Source organism: Ambystoma mexicanum, chromosome 8 (genome assembly GCF_040938575.1).
Source record: "Ambystoma mexicanum isolate Mex_15411 chromosome 8, UKY_AmexF1_1, whole genome shotgun sequence".
Classification (NCBI taxonomy): Eukaryota; Metazoa; Chordata; class Amphibia; order Caudata; family Ambystomatidae; genus Ambystoma; species Ambystoma mexicanum.
The window spans coordinates 628,940,901-628,957,781 of NC_090929.1; the positions used below are offsets into that span (position 1 = coordinate 628,940,901).

At 44.4% G+C, this 16,881-nt stretch overlaps 1 protein-coding gene across 12 annotated transcripts in view; it reads right to left on the reverse strand.

Annotated features, from left to right (window-relative positions):
* The window catches only part of EIF4G3 (eukaryotic translation initiation factor 4 gamma 3), a 4,880,525-nt gene that overhangs the window by 4,136,907 nt on the left and 726,737 nt on the right, over nt 1–16,881 (reverse strand). For all 12 annotated transcript variants that reach the window (XM_069610350.1, XM_069610349.1, XM_069610345.1 and 9 more), the window contains exon 2: nt 9,006–9,084. In XM_069610350.1, the coding sequence (XP_069466451.1) occupies nt 9,006–9,084 (79 nt within the window). The remainder of the gene's footprint in view (nt 1–9,005; nt 9,085–16,881) is intronic.

A 16,881-nucleotide genomic window follows, 5' to 3' on the forward strand; every position in this document is an offset into this window, starting at 1 on the left:
TCATCCATAGGGCTTTCCCCTTGGAGTCTGGCTGGGGGAACCTGGTTGCGAAGTCTGGGCATTGCTTGTTTTCTTTTGTAGCAAACAAGTCTAGTGTGGGATAACCACATTGAGAGAAGATGTGGTCTACAACGCTTGAGTGTAGTTGCCACTTGTGCACCTCTGGTAAGGGATCTCTGCTCAGAGAGTCCGCTACAGTGTTGAGTACCCCTAGAACGTGTTGGGAGGATAGGGATATCCCCCATTAGAGTATCCACCTCCATATTCTTTGTGCCAACTTGGATAGATTTGGAGAGTGTGTGCCCCACTGTTTGTTGATATAGAACATTGCAGTTGTGCTGTCTGTTAGAATTACAACCGACTGGTTTGTCAGTTGCATCTCGAACGCCTTAAGTGCTTTGAGTACTGCTAATAGTTCCAGTAGGTTGATATGGTTCTGTGCAGTGGCCTGGGTCCACAGGCTGTGAGTTGAAGGTAATGAGCCCCCCCCCGCACGGAAAGTGATGCGCCTGTTGTGACAACCGCTTGCGCCTCCAGACCGTGGAAGGGTTTTCCCTTTAACAGATTTTCTTTCGACTATCAGCAAAGATTTAGTACCAGTGTTGGCAAAATGACCACTAGATCGTCCCACTGACCACTTGCTTGAGGACCATTGTTTCGCCAACCTCTCCTGCATTGGTCACATGCGCAGAGGTGCGTGTCAGACTAGATAAATGCACGATGCCATCATGCCTAGTAATTGCATTGCTTTGCGTACGCTTATCTGGAGACCGGCTGGATATTGGCATATTTGCTGAAGCATGTTTTGCACTTTTTCCATGGATGGAAAGGCTAGGCCTGATTGGGTATCTAACAGAGCTCCTAGGAACTGTTTCGATATGCTTGGTACAAGATTTGACTTTTTCTCGGTTATCGAGAAGTCCAATTGATGGAGAAGATGTATGGTTCTTTGTGTGTTTAGTTTGAAAAGATGGGGAGTTTCTCCTGTGATCAGCCAGTCGTCCAGGTAGGGGTACACTGGGATTGCCTCGCCCTCGCAGGTACGCTGCCACCACTGCCAGTACTTTGGTGAATACCCTTGGAGCTGAGGCTATTCGGAAGGGTAGTCCCTTGAATTGGTAGTGCTGGTTCGCTACTTTAAACTGCAAGAGTCTTCTGTGCGCTGGGAGCATTGAAATGTGAAAATAAGCATCTTTCATATCCAATGTTGCCATGTAATCACCCCCGCTTTAGCAGAGGGATTACTTCTTGTAGCGTAGTCATGCAGAACTTCTGTGGCTTTATATATTTGTTCACAGGGCGCAAGTCTAATACTGGACGCATCGTCAGATCTTTCTTTGGTACAAGGAAGTATGTTGAATAGATACCCTTGTTTACCTCGTTGGACGGCACAATATCGATGCCGTCTTTGAGGAGTAGCGCGTTGACTTCCTCCATCAAGATGAGTGTTCCTCTCGACGTTTTCTTTGACGCGGGGTGAGGTTTGATGGTGACTGTAGGAGCTCCACACAATAACCTCCCGCTACTGTTGATAACAACCACTTGTCCTTGGTTATGCACTCCCATGCGTGGGTGAAGTTTGAAATCTGTCCCCCGACTGGGGAGGCATGGGAGGGGACCTGTAGCGGGGCGTCATTGTTTGGGAGGCATTCCTCCACCTCTGCCAGTGAAGGATCTCCCCCGGCCGCGACCTCTGCGCTGGCCTCTAGGATAAGCTTGGGACGCTTGTCCTTGGTTGTAATTCCAAGATGTATTCTGGCTGTAACTGGAGCCTCTTTGATTTTGGCAGCGAAAAGGGCGAAAAATGTTCCTCCCCTTTGTCCGGTTGGTTTATTAGTGAGTTGACCAAGGGACTTGAGTGTTTCATACTCGTCCTTGGCTGACTTCAAAGCATCCTCCACTGCTTTGCCAAGTAACACGTTAGGTTCTATTGGCATATTGAGCAAGGTTGCCGGAGTCTATTTTTAAACCGGATTGTTGAATCCAGGCATGGCGCTTAAGGATAGTGCTTTCTGCAATAACAAGTCCGGCATTATCCGCAGCGTCCAGTTTGTTCTTAAGCAGACTGTTGGCAGTGGCCCTGCCTTCAGCTGCGACAAGGGCAAGTTTGGATTTCATGGGTTCAGGAGCAGAGTCAGCCAGGGCAGTAACCTCGTCCCATTTAGTACAGTCATAGCTTGCCAACAGTGTGGAATTGTTGCTGATTCTTGCTTGGTAAGCTGCGTAAGTAGCCGCTTTCCTACCCGTGGCGTAGAGTTTTTTGCTCTCTTTATCTGGTGGAACTTCGGAGGAGGCCAAGGGTGTATCAGCTCTCTTTTGGGTAGTTGTGACCACCAGTGAGTCTGGCTTAAGCTGTCCTCTTATCTACAAGGGATCAGATGGGGCCAGGCGGAATAACTTTTCTATTCTTGGGTTAACTGCCCTTGTTTGATTGGGCATTTTTTTTTTTTTTTGTTTTTTTTTAACTTTTATTTATTCACCTTGGTAACAGGTACAGGTGAGTAATGTATGTGTCAGAAAACGCTTCAGGTCTTGTGGTACCCCCCCAGTTACTCTGTCCTCTCGTAGACAGAAGCGCTTCTCGTTATCGAATGACGGACAGGGGGCGGAGTTGGGTTCTCCACGCGTTGGTCGGTGCAGACGTGTTCGTCGGAAACTGCGTTTCCGACGCTTTGTGTGGAAGATGCCTTGGAGGTTACGTCAGTGGGTGCGTTGTCTCCCACCTGATAGTGCACGTACTGGGTCATGTGACCGTCTTGTTGCCGGTAGTTTGGGTACTTAACTATTCGGCGCCATTTACTCGCTGCTTCTGATCGCTTCTTGACAGTGGCTTAGATTTCGGTGTTTTTTTTTTGACCTTGGATTACGTCTTTGGATACGCTCTCGGATTGCCCTTACTTTGTCTTGGAATATTGGCCTCGGATTGTTTTTTGGATATTCTTGCCTAGTGATTTTGGTTAAGTAGAGTTTGGATCTGGGAGGTTGGGAGACCTCTTGCCTTTTTTTTTCCTATTATTCCTTCCTCTTCCCTTTCCTCTGTTATCCTGTCCTTCCTCCCTGGGTAGTCTTAGGCGTCCTCGTGCCGGCGGGAATAGGCTTGGTGCTGGACTAGAGACTTCCTGAGCACCCCTTAGGCGTCCTCGTGCCGGCGGGAATAGGCTGGATGCTGGACTAAAGACTGCCTCTGCACCTTGGGCTTCTTTGTGCCGTCTGGACCGGTGGCGGAGAGACTTCACACGGTTGCAGCGGAAGACTGGAAGGGGATTCATCGGAAGCGACAACCTCTAGAGAACCAGGGTAAGATACCTTACCTTCCTTACCATTCTCTGTATCTTGCTATCTGGTACTTATTGCATTTTCTCTTTCTTATGGTCTCCAGAATCCAACAGTCTAGAGGATATTCTTGTATGAAACACTTCTGGGTCAAACCCGTCTCATGCAGGTTAGTCTGTTGATAATTGGTATCCTTAACCAAGAGAGGGTATATTTGGTTGTTAATCAGTTGTAATCTTCTGCAGTTGTTGGAAGGTAACTGGATGTCTCATCTGTCGTGAAGCTTGAGGTTCGCACAACTCTCCCGATACCAACGACTCTACATCATCATCTTCCGATCAATTAGTCTCTCAGTCTGTCCTTTTGTACCCCTGAGAGACACATTGATAGGAAGAAATATTTTCTTCACGACGGGTCAACAAGGAGCCGTGCTTAAGGATATCTGACAGTATGGGGCATATACAAACAAAACAATGCAGGCATTACAGATGCAATAAGTCGGAACAAGAATTATCTCGTGCACATGGGGGATACATAGGGGGTGGATACAGGGCTAGGTGGAGGACAATTCAAGAACCAGATGGGGAGGAGCAAGAGGAGAGGGGTGGGGATGCAGGGTTTGAATCGGTGTCAGAGGGAGACATAAATGAGCGAAACTTCAACCAAATATCTCTAGGCCTAGAGTGGGCTGGCTGTTGTACCGCCCAGGATTCCTCGGTATCAGAAGCCCATGTAACTGCCCTGAGCCACTGAGCGTGCGTAGGAGCGGTAGGCCGGAGCCAGCAAAGTAGGATTGCACGCACAGCTAGTAGCATACAGAGGCCAGCCAGCTTCCTGGAATCACGGTGGAGCTCTGGGAAGTCACTTCATGGGGCGATGGGGTGTTCAAGGATGGCCGAGATGGTAGAGCATACTGCGCTCCAGAATTGAGTGAGGCGGGGACAGGACCAGATCATGTGGCTATAGCCAGCATCATTGTAGCCACATCTAGGGCAAATAGGGAAGACATTGTTCGAGATACGATGCAGCCTGGTTGGGGTATAATGGTACCTGTGGAGTAGCTTAAATTGAATCAGTTTGAATCGGGAGTTGAAAGAGACCCCGTGGATGCGTGAGCACATATGGGTCCATTGATCGTCGGTCATTTCCAGGCCAAGGTCAACCCCCCAGGAGTGTTTTAGTTTAGAGAATGCGGGAGGCGATCCGGCCTGCACCAAGGAGTACAGCCTGGAGATTTTGCCCCTCATGGGGGAGGGTGTGTATAGTTCAGTGATTGCAGGCTCATCGGGTGGCAGTGCCGGAAAGTTCGGGTATTTATGTTTGAGGATTGTACAGAGGGATGAATATTGAAGCCAAACGGATGGTCTCCGCCTCAGGGATAGCGGAAGGTCAGGCCATTCTATGAAACTCCCCTGTTCAAATATGTTGCGAAGCAGTTCGTATCCCGCCTCCGCCCATCTGCGAACAACCGAGAGAGGGACTTGTGGGACCTCTGGGAGAAAGTTCCAGATTGGTAGGTTGCCATGAAAGGGGTGGGTAATACCCAATATTTGCCACATTTTGGATAAAGCCAGTGATGTGCATGTCGCCGGATCTAGTGAGTCTGATACCACTGGCATAGGTGTGATCACCAGGGATCGGATGTCGCGGTCACTGACCGTTAGCCTTTCCAGCCTAACATGGGGAGGGGGGTCCGATATGTTGAACCAATATGCAGTGTATTGGAGTTGTGGCGCTAGCCAGTACTTGAAGTCAGGTGCTCCGAAGCCACCTACCTCCATCGGGGCAGCAAGGGTCTTGAGCTTAAGGCGGACCGCGCCCGAGTGCCAGAGGAAAGTGTTGAGGGTACGGGTCAGTGCCTGGAAGAAGCCGGATCCCGGCCACTGTGTAACATTGGCAAATCTATATAAAAGTTGGGGCAGTACTACCATCTTCAGTAGTCCTATCCTGCCCGCCAATGAGATCGGGTGTTTGTTCCAGCCCTGTATCTTTACCGTGAGGTTTGCAAGGTATTTTTGGTAATTCTCTTCAAAGACCCGATCAGCATGCCGTGACACTACTATGCCTAGATAAGTAAAGACAGATTGAGCCCATGTGAATCCCAGGGTATCGGGAGGGGGGAGTGTGCTGGGGGTAAGCGGGTGATTGGGCATTTCAAGTGAAGGTTGTATCCTTCTTTGAACTGACTTCAAAATGGGTATAAACTGGGTAGCAGCTTTCTTGTCCCCCAGGATGTTCTCGACAAAATCTTTGTCCTGCTGACTCTCTTGAGTCTGAATGCCGAAGTGCTCAGCTGCTTTGACCAAAATGTCATTAAACATGGGTTGATTATCCACTGGGGAATCAGGTAACAGTGAATCCTGTGGAACTGGGGAATCCATAGCATAAACCTCTGCCTCATCATCATCATTATTATCCCCCTCATCCTCTTCGTCATAGTACTGAGCATCTTCTTGATATTCTTCTGGGTTGTTCGGTCTGTGATTCTCTCCCCTCACTCATTCCCCATCTCATTTGCCTCAATTTTCTCTGTTCTTTGGGACCATTGGTTAGTTGTTTTTCAATTATGCCGAGATTCCTCCCAAACCATAAGGGCACTGTGGTCAGCATGGTTTGATAGTTGGGGGCAAAGGCAGGTTTTGCCGTCATGGATTTTGATGGCAACGATGGCACGGATTGTTATGGCTGCTACTATATTGGAGATTTTGTATATATATATCTATATCCAGTAGAGTTGAATTTGTTTTAAATTATGTGCCAGAACAACATTCGAAAAACAATTACCTGCAGAGTGACTTATTAATGTAACGCTCACCTGATTCCCGCAGAGGCGCCGGTCTTGACTGGGCGAATACCGTATCTTCAAAGGTGATGTGTAACACGGTTGGCTCTTTGGGCTGGACCTCTGTGCACTGTATGTCTGACTCGAAGAGTAAGATGTCTGCAGATAGAAAATATGGGATTAATGAACTGGGGTTATTGGGTGTCTCTCTCTTCTTCCCCTTCTCTTCTCCTGTAGAACCCCAAAGGTTAACGCTCTCACCTTAGGTAAGTGAACGCCGAGCTCTCCATCTGCCTCGGGGCAGGGTGCCGTAACCAGTTTCTTCACTAGATAAGGGTGCAGGCCTCTTGACCTCAGAGGACTGCTGTCCGTCGTTTACTGCACGAACGGTAAGTTCCGAGTATTTCAAATGTCTTTAAAAGTCTTTTGTAATGATGTCTCTTGTTTTGCAGGGTTCCGGCGATGGCGGATGACGGGCTGAAGTGAGTTGAGGATGGAACCCGTGTGAGGAATAGAAGCGCCTGGAAGCACGTAAGTAAGCGCTTGTTGCCTGCTTCACGATGCGCACTAACTGTCCTTTTATCTTGCAGGTACAAGTTCGGAGCTGCTGAAGGGTGCCGGAATACCCACTGGGTTCGGCGTGGGAAGGAGTAATGGCACGTGAGTAATAAAGTTACCCAATGTCTTTAAACGCACCTTCTTTTGTCTTTCAGATGCGGGATGCAGCGCCGAAGGCCTCCGGAGCGTGCGAAGAGTTGGTAAGCTTTTGTCTTTCAGATGCCGGAATGCAGCACGAGGCGTTGGTGACAGCCGATGGACCAGGTAAGAGAAGCGCTGTCACTGAAGACCGTAATGCTAACCTGTTCTTTCTTGTCTTTATAGGTGTTGCTGAAGACTGGATTCAGGATGGTAAGCCTTTTTCCCTTAGGCCCAGGATCAGATGCAGAAGACACGATGAGCGTTCTGCTGCAGAGGATGCAGAATAACGCAAAGCAAGATTCATCCATCGGGTGTGGTTTAAATAGCCTCCTGTAGTGCTTAGGTGTCTCCTTCCACAGCCTCGCCTAGGTAAGAAAAGAGTTCCTGCTTTCCAGAAGAGTTCCAGTGTTCTGAACCTAGGGAGTGGCTCCTGCCCCACCCAACAGGAAAAGTAGTCCCAAACAGAAGAGGATTAGAGGCTCAACTGGCAGGTAAGTAAGCAGCATGGTCTGCTGCAGGTAAGTCCACCCAAGCATTATGAGCCCGGCGCTTCCAGCGCTGGGACTGGGCATATTTATGAGCCTGGTGCCACTGGCGCCAGGACAGGGTCCAAAAGGTCCCAATTGGGACTGGTTGGCACTCGGAACCTGGGTTATGGGTCTGCTTCCAAGGGAGTTGGGCAAGTCCTGACCTTTTGGAAGCAGAGATCATGACAATTAACGCTTAAGGTCCTACTTCTCAACCTACTGGAACGATAGCTGGTTGTCCATCTGCCTGTACGCTAATATGTTTTGCTTACTTTGTTTTAGCCTTCTGCTGGCAGCTTTTGGGATGTTTACTCACTTTACTCTCAGTCTTTCCTCCATTTGTTGGTTTTTGTTTTCCTCATGGCTCTTTGGCACCAACTACCAGTGTGTCAGAGGACCTAGCTGAGGATTCAGATGGATGAGCGAGTTTATGGACATTCTTTTGTGCTAAGAGCACACTACATTCTGTGCATACTTTTCTACAGATACATAGGATATACATTTGTTCACAGCTGGCTTGTAAAGATCGAAGTGCTGACTCTTGTCCCTAGACTAACATGGCTGACCTTCAAGGTAATGGCGACAAGCTGCCAAATTTAATGTTCACTTAACATGCATTAAACACTTTCCAATGCTCATTATAAATTGTAAATGTACAAGTGAAGTAAATGTATGTAGCAATTAAAGTAGCTATTACTTAGGTAGTTAAAACATTATGTTAAGGTGCAAGGTCACAGATCACTCTGAAAGCTACAATTTACAATCAATCTGCAAAGCAAAAGCATAAGGCTACAAGACAAACATTCATTTTTGTAGAGTCGAACGATCTACATTGAAAGCTACATGAACATCTAAATACATTTCATCAAGTTTATTTCGGATTATTACATTAATAAAACATCAAAGAAATCACAGTCCATATAATAAAACAAGTTAAAAGTACAGAATTGAAGCAAAAAGAAACAATATATACGGATTGACATAAAAGAAACACACATCAGGTCCTCAAAACATGTCCACTAAAAGCAACTCAACCGTAGATAAAACAGCTACAGGTGTATTAAAAAACAGTATAACAACGGCATACAGAGATTCATGAATCAAGCGTCAGAATAGGTGGTCAATTCTCCACAGCTTTAATTACCTTTAATCTGCACAACCAAGCCCGGTTAAGGTAGGGACCCAAGGCAAATGCAACTTTCACCTCAGAGCACAATATTAAAAATGTAAAAGGGGTCTATAATATCTGAGACCACTGTCCCGAGTATACTTATCAACCAGGTCTTCCTAAGATCCGCGTAGATGGGGCAAAACAATGTAAAATTAACCAAATCCTCTGTTGCTCTGCATAAGCACATATGACTACCTCCCCATTCCATCTACAAGGCAGTGCTGCTAGGGGCAAGACTTCCATCCTTGCTCTGATAAGCATAGCCTTATGGGGTAGGTGGCGCAAGAAGGTCAGGTAACTAATCAGGCCCTCAGAGGAGCTTAACGGTAAATAGTTCCGGACCTATATGCTAATTAGCATACTGATTTCCCGATCATCTGCTAGAAACCAGTCGATTCTAGATGTCAACTTTTTTTGTAATATCTGACAGATGTACATCCAACCCTGCCTACAACATTTCATGTTATGCTAATATCAACACATTTTGAGATCACATTGGCATGGCACCAGTTAAATTATGAATTCCAGCAGTGTAATGCAAAGGAATACTCACAGTGCTGTAGACGGCGGACACTGTCGGTGGAGTAAAGATTCGATCGTCGAGGCCTTGCTGAACTGGTCCTCGAGGAATTCTGCAATATGGTGCGTTAAGGAAAAAAGGAACAAAGTGCAAAGACATGCTGGATGTACCAATATTTGGCCAACAGCCCAACCTAAGCACACTTGAGTAATGTTGGTTTTTGCCTTATCTATAGTACTACAAGAAGACTGCTAGCTCCAAAATTCCACTACCATTGCCTCATATTCCTCTCCTCTCACACCCCAACTAACTGCAATCATCGGTACTCCACCCCACTGCCTACGCACACACTTCACTCACAAGTACATGCACAAACATAGATACTACCAACATTTACATTACATGAACACTCACATTCTTGCGTGCAATATATCCCTCTCACTCTGCAGTGCCAGACCTCAGGCACCGAAAGGACTCTCTCATTTGCATGGGGCCTCAGGCACTTTGTTGAAAGTGAAAAGGACGTTGCACAGGACGCACCCTGGCACAGACCGTGTCAGTTCCTTACTAGCAGAGTCGCACAATGGCTGCAACAGTTTTATACTGGATTAAAGATGTACGTTTAGAATTTGAATCTAAGCTTACCTTTTCACCCCAATCATGGGGGGAGGGACGGCCTTGCACCCCAATACACCACCCGGCACTTTGAAGTGGACAGTTTGCCATTATATTACTTTGTCCAGTAAAAAAGCATAACTAATACTAGACATGCAATTTTCAGGTATTCAACATGTGACATGTTTTGTGTATGGATCTTTCCATAACACCTAAATTGCACTGAGCATGCTTCTCATTGGCACTCCGACTACTGGTCTCAAAACTCAACCTACATGTTGATGGGGTGCAAGACAAGATCTGGGAGTTGGGTTTAGGTGCTGAAAAAATGGCAAAAGCAGGCTGCAAACCTAGCCCATAACCACTGCATTAGCCAAAAGCATGGGTACCACGTACCCTGGGAAACAAATGCTTTGATTTAATACCTTGCTGCCTCAAATGCCACTGCAAGAGGGAGAATCACCACCAACTCTTGAACGCTTTATATGGCATTTGTAGACTTGTTGAGTACCTTTGACAAAGTTAACAGAGCAACCCTTTCGGAAAAACTCGGTGGAATTTCCAAATCCTTGTTAAATATTCTAATTAGCTGCTCTCAAATACCACTCTCAGGGTGTGATTGGACAAAACTGGATGAATAACTAGAGAAATCCCCACATTTGACGGTTTGCGCCAGGTGTGTGTACTAGCACCTGTGCTGTTCAATTTGTACATCTCCGACATTCTTACATTCTTTCTTGTTTGCTAAAGACTAATTGGTTTTCACCTTGAACTGTCTCTTTACTGCTAAATACTTTGGCATATGAAGAGGATTTTATTATTCTTGATAAAACCTCAAATACACTTGAAGAGTATTGTGGTATTAATTATTTGGTCATCAGCAAGTAAAAGACAGCCTTAAAATAAGTGCATCTAGGAAACAGTCCTCCTTCGTTTGGGAAATGGGCAAGTTTAGGCTGCAAATCAAGGAATTTGTCTATTTGGGGTTTTGTGTATGCTGTAAACCCAATATATCAGATGTAAATACATTTGAGGTTCAGAGCAATGGTCTTGTCTAGCCAAATGATTAGATTCCACAATAAATTTGGATAGGAGGAGTTGAGGGCTATGGAAACTGTAGATCACTGCGCTTTAACACAGTGTTTGTTCGGGCGTCCTGCTGCAGGTGAGTAGTTCCAGTAAAGATGTTGCCCTGGAGTCTTAATTGGAAAAAGAAAGTGGTTTGGGAGGGGGAACTGAACTCAAACCATGCGCTGATACTTTGCTGGATATAGGCTCAATGCTGAAGTACGAGCCCAGTCTCGTATGGAGGTTGATTTGTAGGTGCTTTTATTAGTCTTGTGCCAAAGTGGGACTTTTGTCCCTGGTCTCTCGGATCAAATGGCAAAATCTCCTACTTTACCATAACATGTGGGACTGCCCCGTTAGCTCACTGTTTCCATTATTGAAAAATTCAATATTGTAAGGGGATGCTCATATTTTCTTAGACTGAGTTATGTCCTGTGACTCCATATTGGGCGACGTTAACATGACCAGACTGCTGGGACGAACCATTGGATGTCGTCACTTCTCCCCAGTGGGGGGAACCCCTTTCCATGAGGCCAGGGAGGTGAGGCTGCTACCAGATATTCCCCCCCTAGAGGTGGTACAATGAAGGAGGATCTCACAGGGAGGGACCCCTTCACCAGCACCCCCCGGTAATGACAACCATCTAAGGTGTAGCCCCTTTAGGAACACCTCACTCACACACTGTAACCGCTTCTTCCTCTGCTAATCTCTTTGTAGAGAAAAGGCCTATGTGTGATAGTAAGGTAGACTACCACAATGTCCTGAAAAGTACTGAGACGAAGAGCAACATCAGGAACATAGCTACCTCGAGTACTAAGATGATGCTGGACACAGGAGCAATGAAGAACAATGCCAAGAAGGAACTGCAACGGCATAGACTTACACGATAAAGAGCAAAGAAGAACTGCCTTTCGGAAAGACGCAGGATGAGCGAGTGTAGCCCGGTGAGCACAAAGGAGACACAGAGGCCAGGAAAGAGCCAAGAGCAGTCCGCTCCTGGAGTCAAGAGGACAACAGGAATCCTTCACCCAACTGTGTCCAAATGGTACCGGGAGGCTGGCAGACAGTGATGCGAATGCAGGAAGCAGCAATCATTCCGTCACTCCAAGTGCCGGGCAGGAGATACGCAAGGCAAAGGAACCGAGATGACGAGAAACCCACCGAACACTCCAAACAGGAGAAGGACCCCAGGAAGAACCGTCCACGCATCGCGAGTGCAGACAAGGTAACAGGAGCGGCCAAAAGCTGTGGGAGACACAAACCCTGTAATGAGATTATGAGCAGGATTATCCTCCTCATGTCAGTACTTGGCAAACGAGGCAGCCTAGGAGAGGGGGAGAGAAACCAGGGTCGAGGATGCAACCCAAAAGTCTAATACGAGTCATCTTCCTTGTGGAAGTACTTGGCAGGGAAGTGAACCAAGTGGGACAAACCAAAGAGAGAAACCAGGGCTGCGGACCCACACAGCACTCGGAGTTGGGTGTTGTAGGTGTGAAACCCAATGAGAAGACTAGGGGAAGGGAGTTATTCCCCTTGGTTGTAGGAGACTGTCATAACTTCCAAGAGAGGGGAGTTATTTTCCTGGTAACGTGGAAAGAGAGGAAGAACCAACAGGCCTAGGAAAGGGAGTCATTCCCCCGGGATAACTAGAGACTGACACCAAACACTAGCGCAAGAGAGACATTCTCCTGGGTTATGAAGTAATTGTTAAACTTTGTGATCTGGAGAAGGGAACCATCCCACCAGGCCTATTATTTGGAACTTTTATTTTGAACTTTGTTACCTGGGGAAGGGAGTCATTCCGTCAGGTTGTTTTGAGACTGAACGCCAGGAGAAGGGAGGCATTCACCTAGCCCACCAATGAGACATTGGATGGAAATTTGACAATAATCCAGGAGAAAGGAGGCATTCTTCTGGGATTAGCACACTGCTGCATTCTGTGTTAGTTTATAGTGTAAGGGACAGAAGTAGGGCTTTCTTGACACAGGACAGTTGACCGTTTTACTTTAAAAGACATCCTGACGGTCATCTTAGATCTTTTGCTGAGGCAAAGTAAACCCCTCTTGGGAATAGGTAAAGATAGGTGTTCTCTTCCTTTATTTTACTAAGGCCTTTAGGCCCAAATTTGCGACCTTTGTGCCAGAGTCCTTCTTCTGCACCCTTACATTGCTTAATAAAAGATCCATTGAGGGTAAGGAAAGCATTGTGGGTTTTGGATTGGTTTTTGACTTGCAATCAAATTGCAGCCTACAAAACATTTAGGAACATTTATTTGGAGGAAAAGAAGTGCAATACACTTCCACCAAATGTACTCAAATGTCTTTCCAAGTTTATTAGATCTCACTATAATACAATAAGATTGAACCTCCACCCAACATATGAGATCATTGGGTGTAGAATGACGGTTTACCATCTGAGCACCTGCAGACTGTCATATTTAGCATCAAATGAAAGTCTGGAACACAGGTTTTTAGAATGTACTTCTCTTGATGAGAGAAATATTTTTGCACATTTTGTAAATTATAATGCCTCTTGAAGGCTTTAGGTTTTTACCATCGGATTTTGGATGGTTTTCAGGCCTCTATAATCATTGCTGCGGCAAATTCTGTTACGGCGGTTCTTAAAATGATATAATAATGTGTTATCAATTGTTCTGCTCCAAAAAAGAAATAAAATGCTTTGTATATTAAGTGTCATGTAATCTAGATTTGTGGAGACTTTTATCCTAAGTATGAATTATAAATGTTTAGTTTTGTCAAATGTATTGTTATTTTGTCCTATTCATATGAAGATTGTGGTGTGAAAAATGTAAATTATAACACTATTAAAAAATAATAAACTATCATTTGCTCACCTGCCACAAAATTGTGCTGTTGTAGGAAGTTAGCCATCACATTCCTTCATCTAAATCCCAGGCTATAGAGAGATACACCCACAAAACAAAAGTAGTATATAAAAGACCAAGTAATGAGGCAGGAAGGATTGGAGCAACCCTGTATTTTATACACTCACTCATAGATGACATGGGGTAGAAGCAGAGGCGCTTCTTTGTTACACTGCACTGTGTGCACATGCATTCCATGAGGATGTGACCTACTCAAAACAAATTGTGCATCACTATGAAGAGTGTTATTTTACTCTTGCACCAGTGTCGATGCTTTAATATTATCTTGTGCAAAGTATTTTTGCTGGGCAAAGGACTTGCAAAGTCCTTCTGCATATTCCTCTGGCCTAATCGGCCACTTTGTGAAATTCTGTGTCATAATTGGTTTGTACGAACTGAAGCATGAATAATGTGGACATTACCCATTAGGCAACAATAGAAGATCACAACGGACTCAAATAACATCTCTAATCTTGGACAATTGCCTCAAAGCCCATTTTCAGCTATGTGACAAATGTCAAAATGAATTCATTATACTCGGGCATGTTATTTGAGAAACAGAAAACCATTGAGGATCCCTCTAAGCAGAAATTACTAAATATCCTGTTAAATTAAAAAAAGAAATTCCTGCTATGAGGCAGAAGAAAAAGGGGAATAACCAAATAAAATACTCATAGCAAATGGATCACAAGATCAAGAAATATAGGAGGAAAAAAAAAGACAAGCCAAGTCAAACAATTTAGATCAGTAGTAAAAAATGGATGCACTAATAAAACCTGTGCCAGAATCTATTCATAGCCTTGCAGACAAAACTTCCTAGAACATTTTGGATGTGTGCATCAGTGGAAGCAGCTAAATGAACACTAGAGGAATTGGTGAAAGAATACCTTTTAAAAGTAAAACAATGGGCAACATGTTCTACAATGAACATAAACCCTAAGCTCAAACTGATAAAAACTACAAATCATGCATCTTTGAGAAATTAACTCCCAACATCTGGTGGCAAAGTATTCCTGCTCATCCAAATTGCCAGAATGCTGCTCCATGATTAAGTTACTAGATTCAGCTTGTAGGATTTCCTGTAGATCAGTAGAGGAGTGAAAAAAACATACCACTCTACTAAACAGGTTTCTCAAAGAATCCGTCAACCATATAGATCTGCTTGTCCCTTAAGCAATAAGCTGAAAAACATACTAAACATGATAAATCACATCTGCATTGCACTTGCATGGACAAAGTGAATTTGGTCTCCTGGATAGGAGACCTTTATGTCGGAATTTATTGGTGTGTCATGCCACATGACTTATTAGAGTTACTCGGTTTTACCGTTTGACGTGTGGGCAAAACTTCAACTAGGCTTTAATGTTCATGTTATAGGAAGAAAAGATAAACAAATGGGCTAATGCAAGGATGTATATATTCTGCAATCTTATCAGGCTAATATAGTCTTGGGAGGATAGCTCAGGGGCAACGTGCTCGCTTTGGAAGCAAGAGGACACGGAGCAACACAGGTTCGATCCCCGGGTCCGCGCTTAGAAACATCTGTGTATTAAGCACGTTATAAATAACCTATCATATCGTAGTTACGATCTTCCAGAGACCTTTGGATTGCCAAGGTCATCCCAACCCCGAGTTGGTGACCAGACCACTACAAGTGCTATTATATAAAATTACTTGACAAATGGCAATTGGACTACAAAGCTCACTAACCTCTTTGTCCAAATACTATATTAAGAATCACCTTAAGAAGCAATAAAAAAAACATATCAGTGTAGTAAAGAAAGTATTATTGGTGCCACTGTTGGATTTAAAGCATCAATTCTGTAAACGAATAGTAATGACACACACTGCTTCCATCACCTAAAGTAACAAGAAAGATAACCATATGTGTAGGGGACTACTTCAATGTCTTAACATTATCACAATGCAGCGTGTGGGGGTCCTTGAACCATAGGTGCCTGAACCACAAAGTGATGTCAACCAGAATCTTGCATCTGGGGGTTGCAGGGAATGTCAGTTCATGAAGATGCTGGTTGCCTAAGGCTGTGTCTGCAGGAGCATTTCATTCCTGTAACTAGCATTAATAAAAAAAGGAGAAGACACATACTGGAGTCCATGTGAATCTGCTTCACAACCATAGTGTTAATTTTCTCTAACAATACTAAACACCTTCGTTACATGTGGATTATCAACTCCAATTAAATAAAAATTGTAAACGATAATCCTTATCTGCGGATAAGATTTAACTGTCAATTTAAACGTGGAAATCATGTCCAATCAATTATATAAAGACCCGATTAACGGAATAATGGAAGTCAGTTCTTTACATACCATGGTACGAAATGAAGATCCCACCATTGCTGCACATGTTGAATCATTTGACTTAAGAGTTCATACAGACTACTGAGAACAAGATATGGACATCTCCTCGTAGATGAGGCAATTCAAACTGACTGAAGCACTCTGACTTGAGCCAAGGTTAACCGGATTCATGAAACATCAATTAGGCGATCATTCCAACTAGATTTACACTGCAACATAAAACACATTAAGAGTCCTACTGCATGCTGAAATAGATGTGACCATTAACAAGGGATGAGGGCAACGTCACAACTTTTGTGTAACAGATACAATTATAAATGGGTAACAAGATAGAATTCTCTTACAATTTGCAATAAAAAATAAATTAAACAAATGTAGGTTATATCAATAGATCTACGTTTCTACCTCAATTGCAAACAAGACCAGCTAAAGCGACTGGGAAACTATTCCCCAACACAGAAAGCATATCTTACTGGAAAGTATCAATTCAAGTGTTTTCTCACCTTCGGTTTATTTCTCCTACTCTCCCAATGTTAAGAGAAAAGTGCACTTTAGGCATAAGATTTTGAACTAAAATTAATAGATCACTGAAAGCTATGCAAAATATAATACTCTGGATAAAACTAAGTAATGTGATGAAACCTGGACAAAAGTCAAACCCAACGCAGATATTCAAACGGATGTCACCTCCAGGCTCAGAGCTCCCACTGAGGCGGCCATCTTGTACAAGCGCAACAGCACCCCCCCACCCCCAAAACCTTGAATTTTAACACCAGTTTCTGTTTTTAAAATGAGTTGAAAGGTGTCCTTATAGTGTTCCCGACAAACTGAATTATCCAGTTCATCAATAATGGATTGTTTTCTTTACATATAATATACATTTAGTCATTCAATTGCATGAATAAGTGCACAAGCAATTGGAAATTGGGGGACCTTAATAAAGTTTAGGCATAACCAGGCAAGTAGACCCTGGATTATAAACACAAAATGTTCTACTGATGCAGCATGAACTTGAGGCAT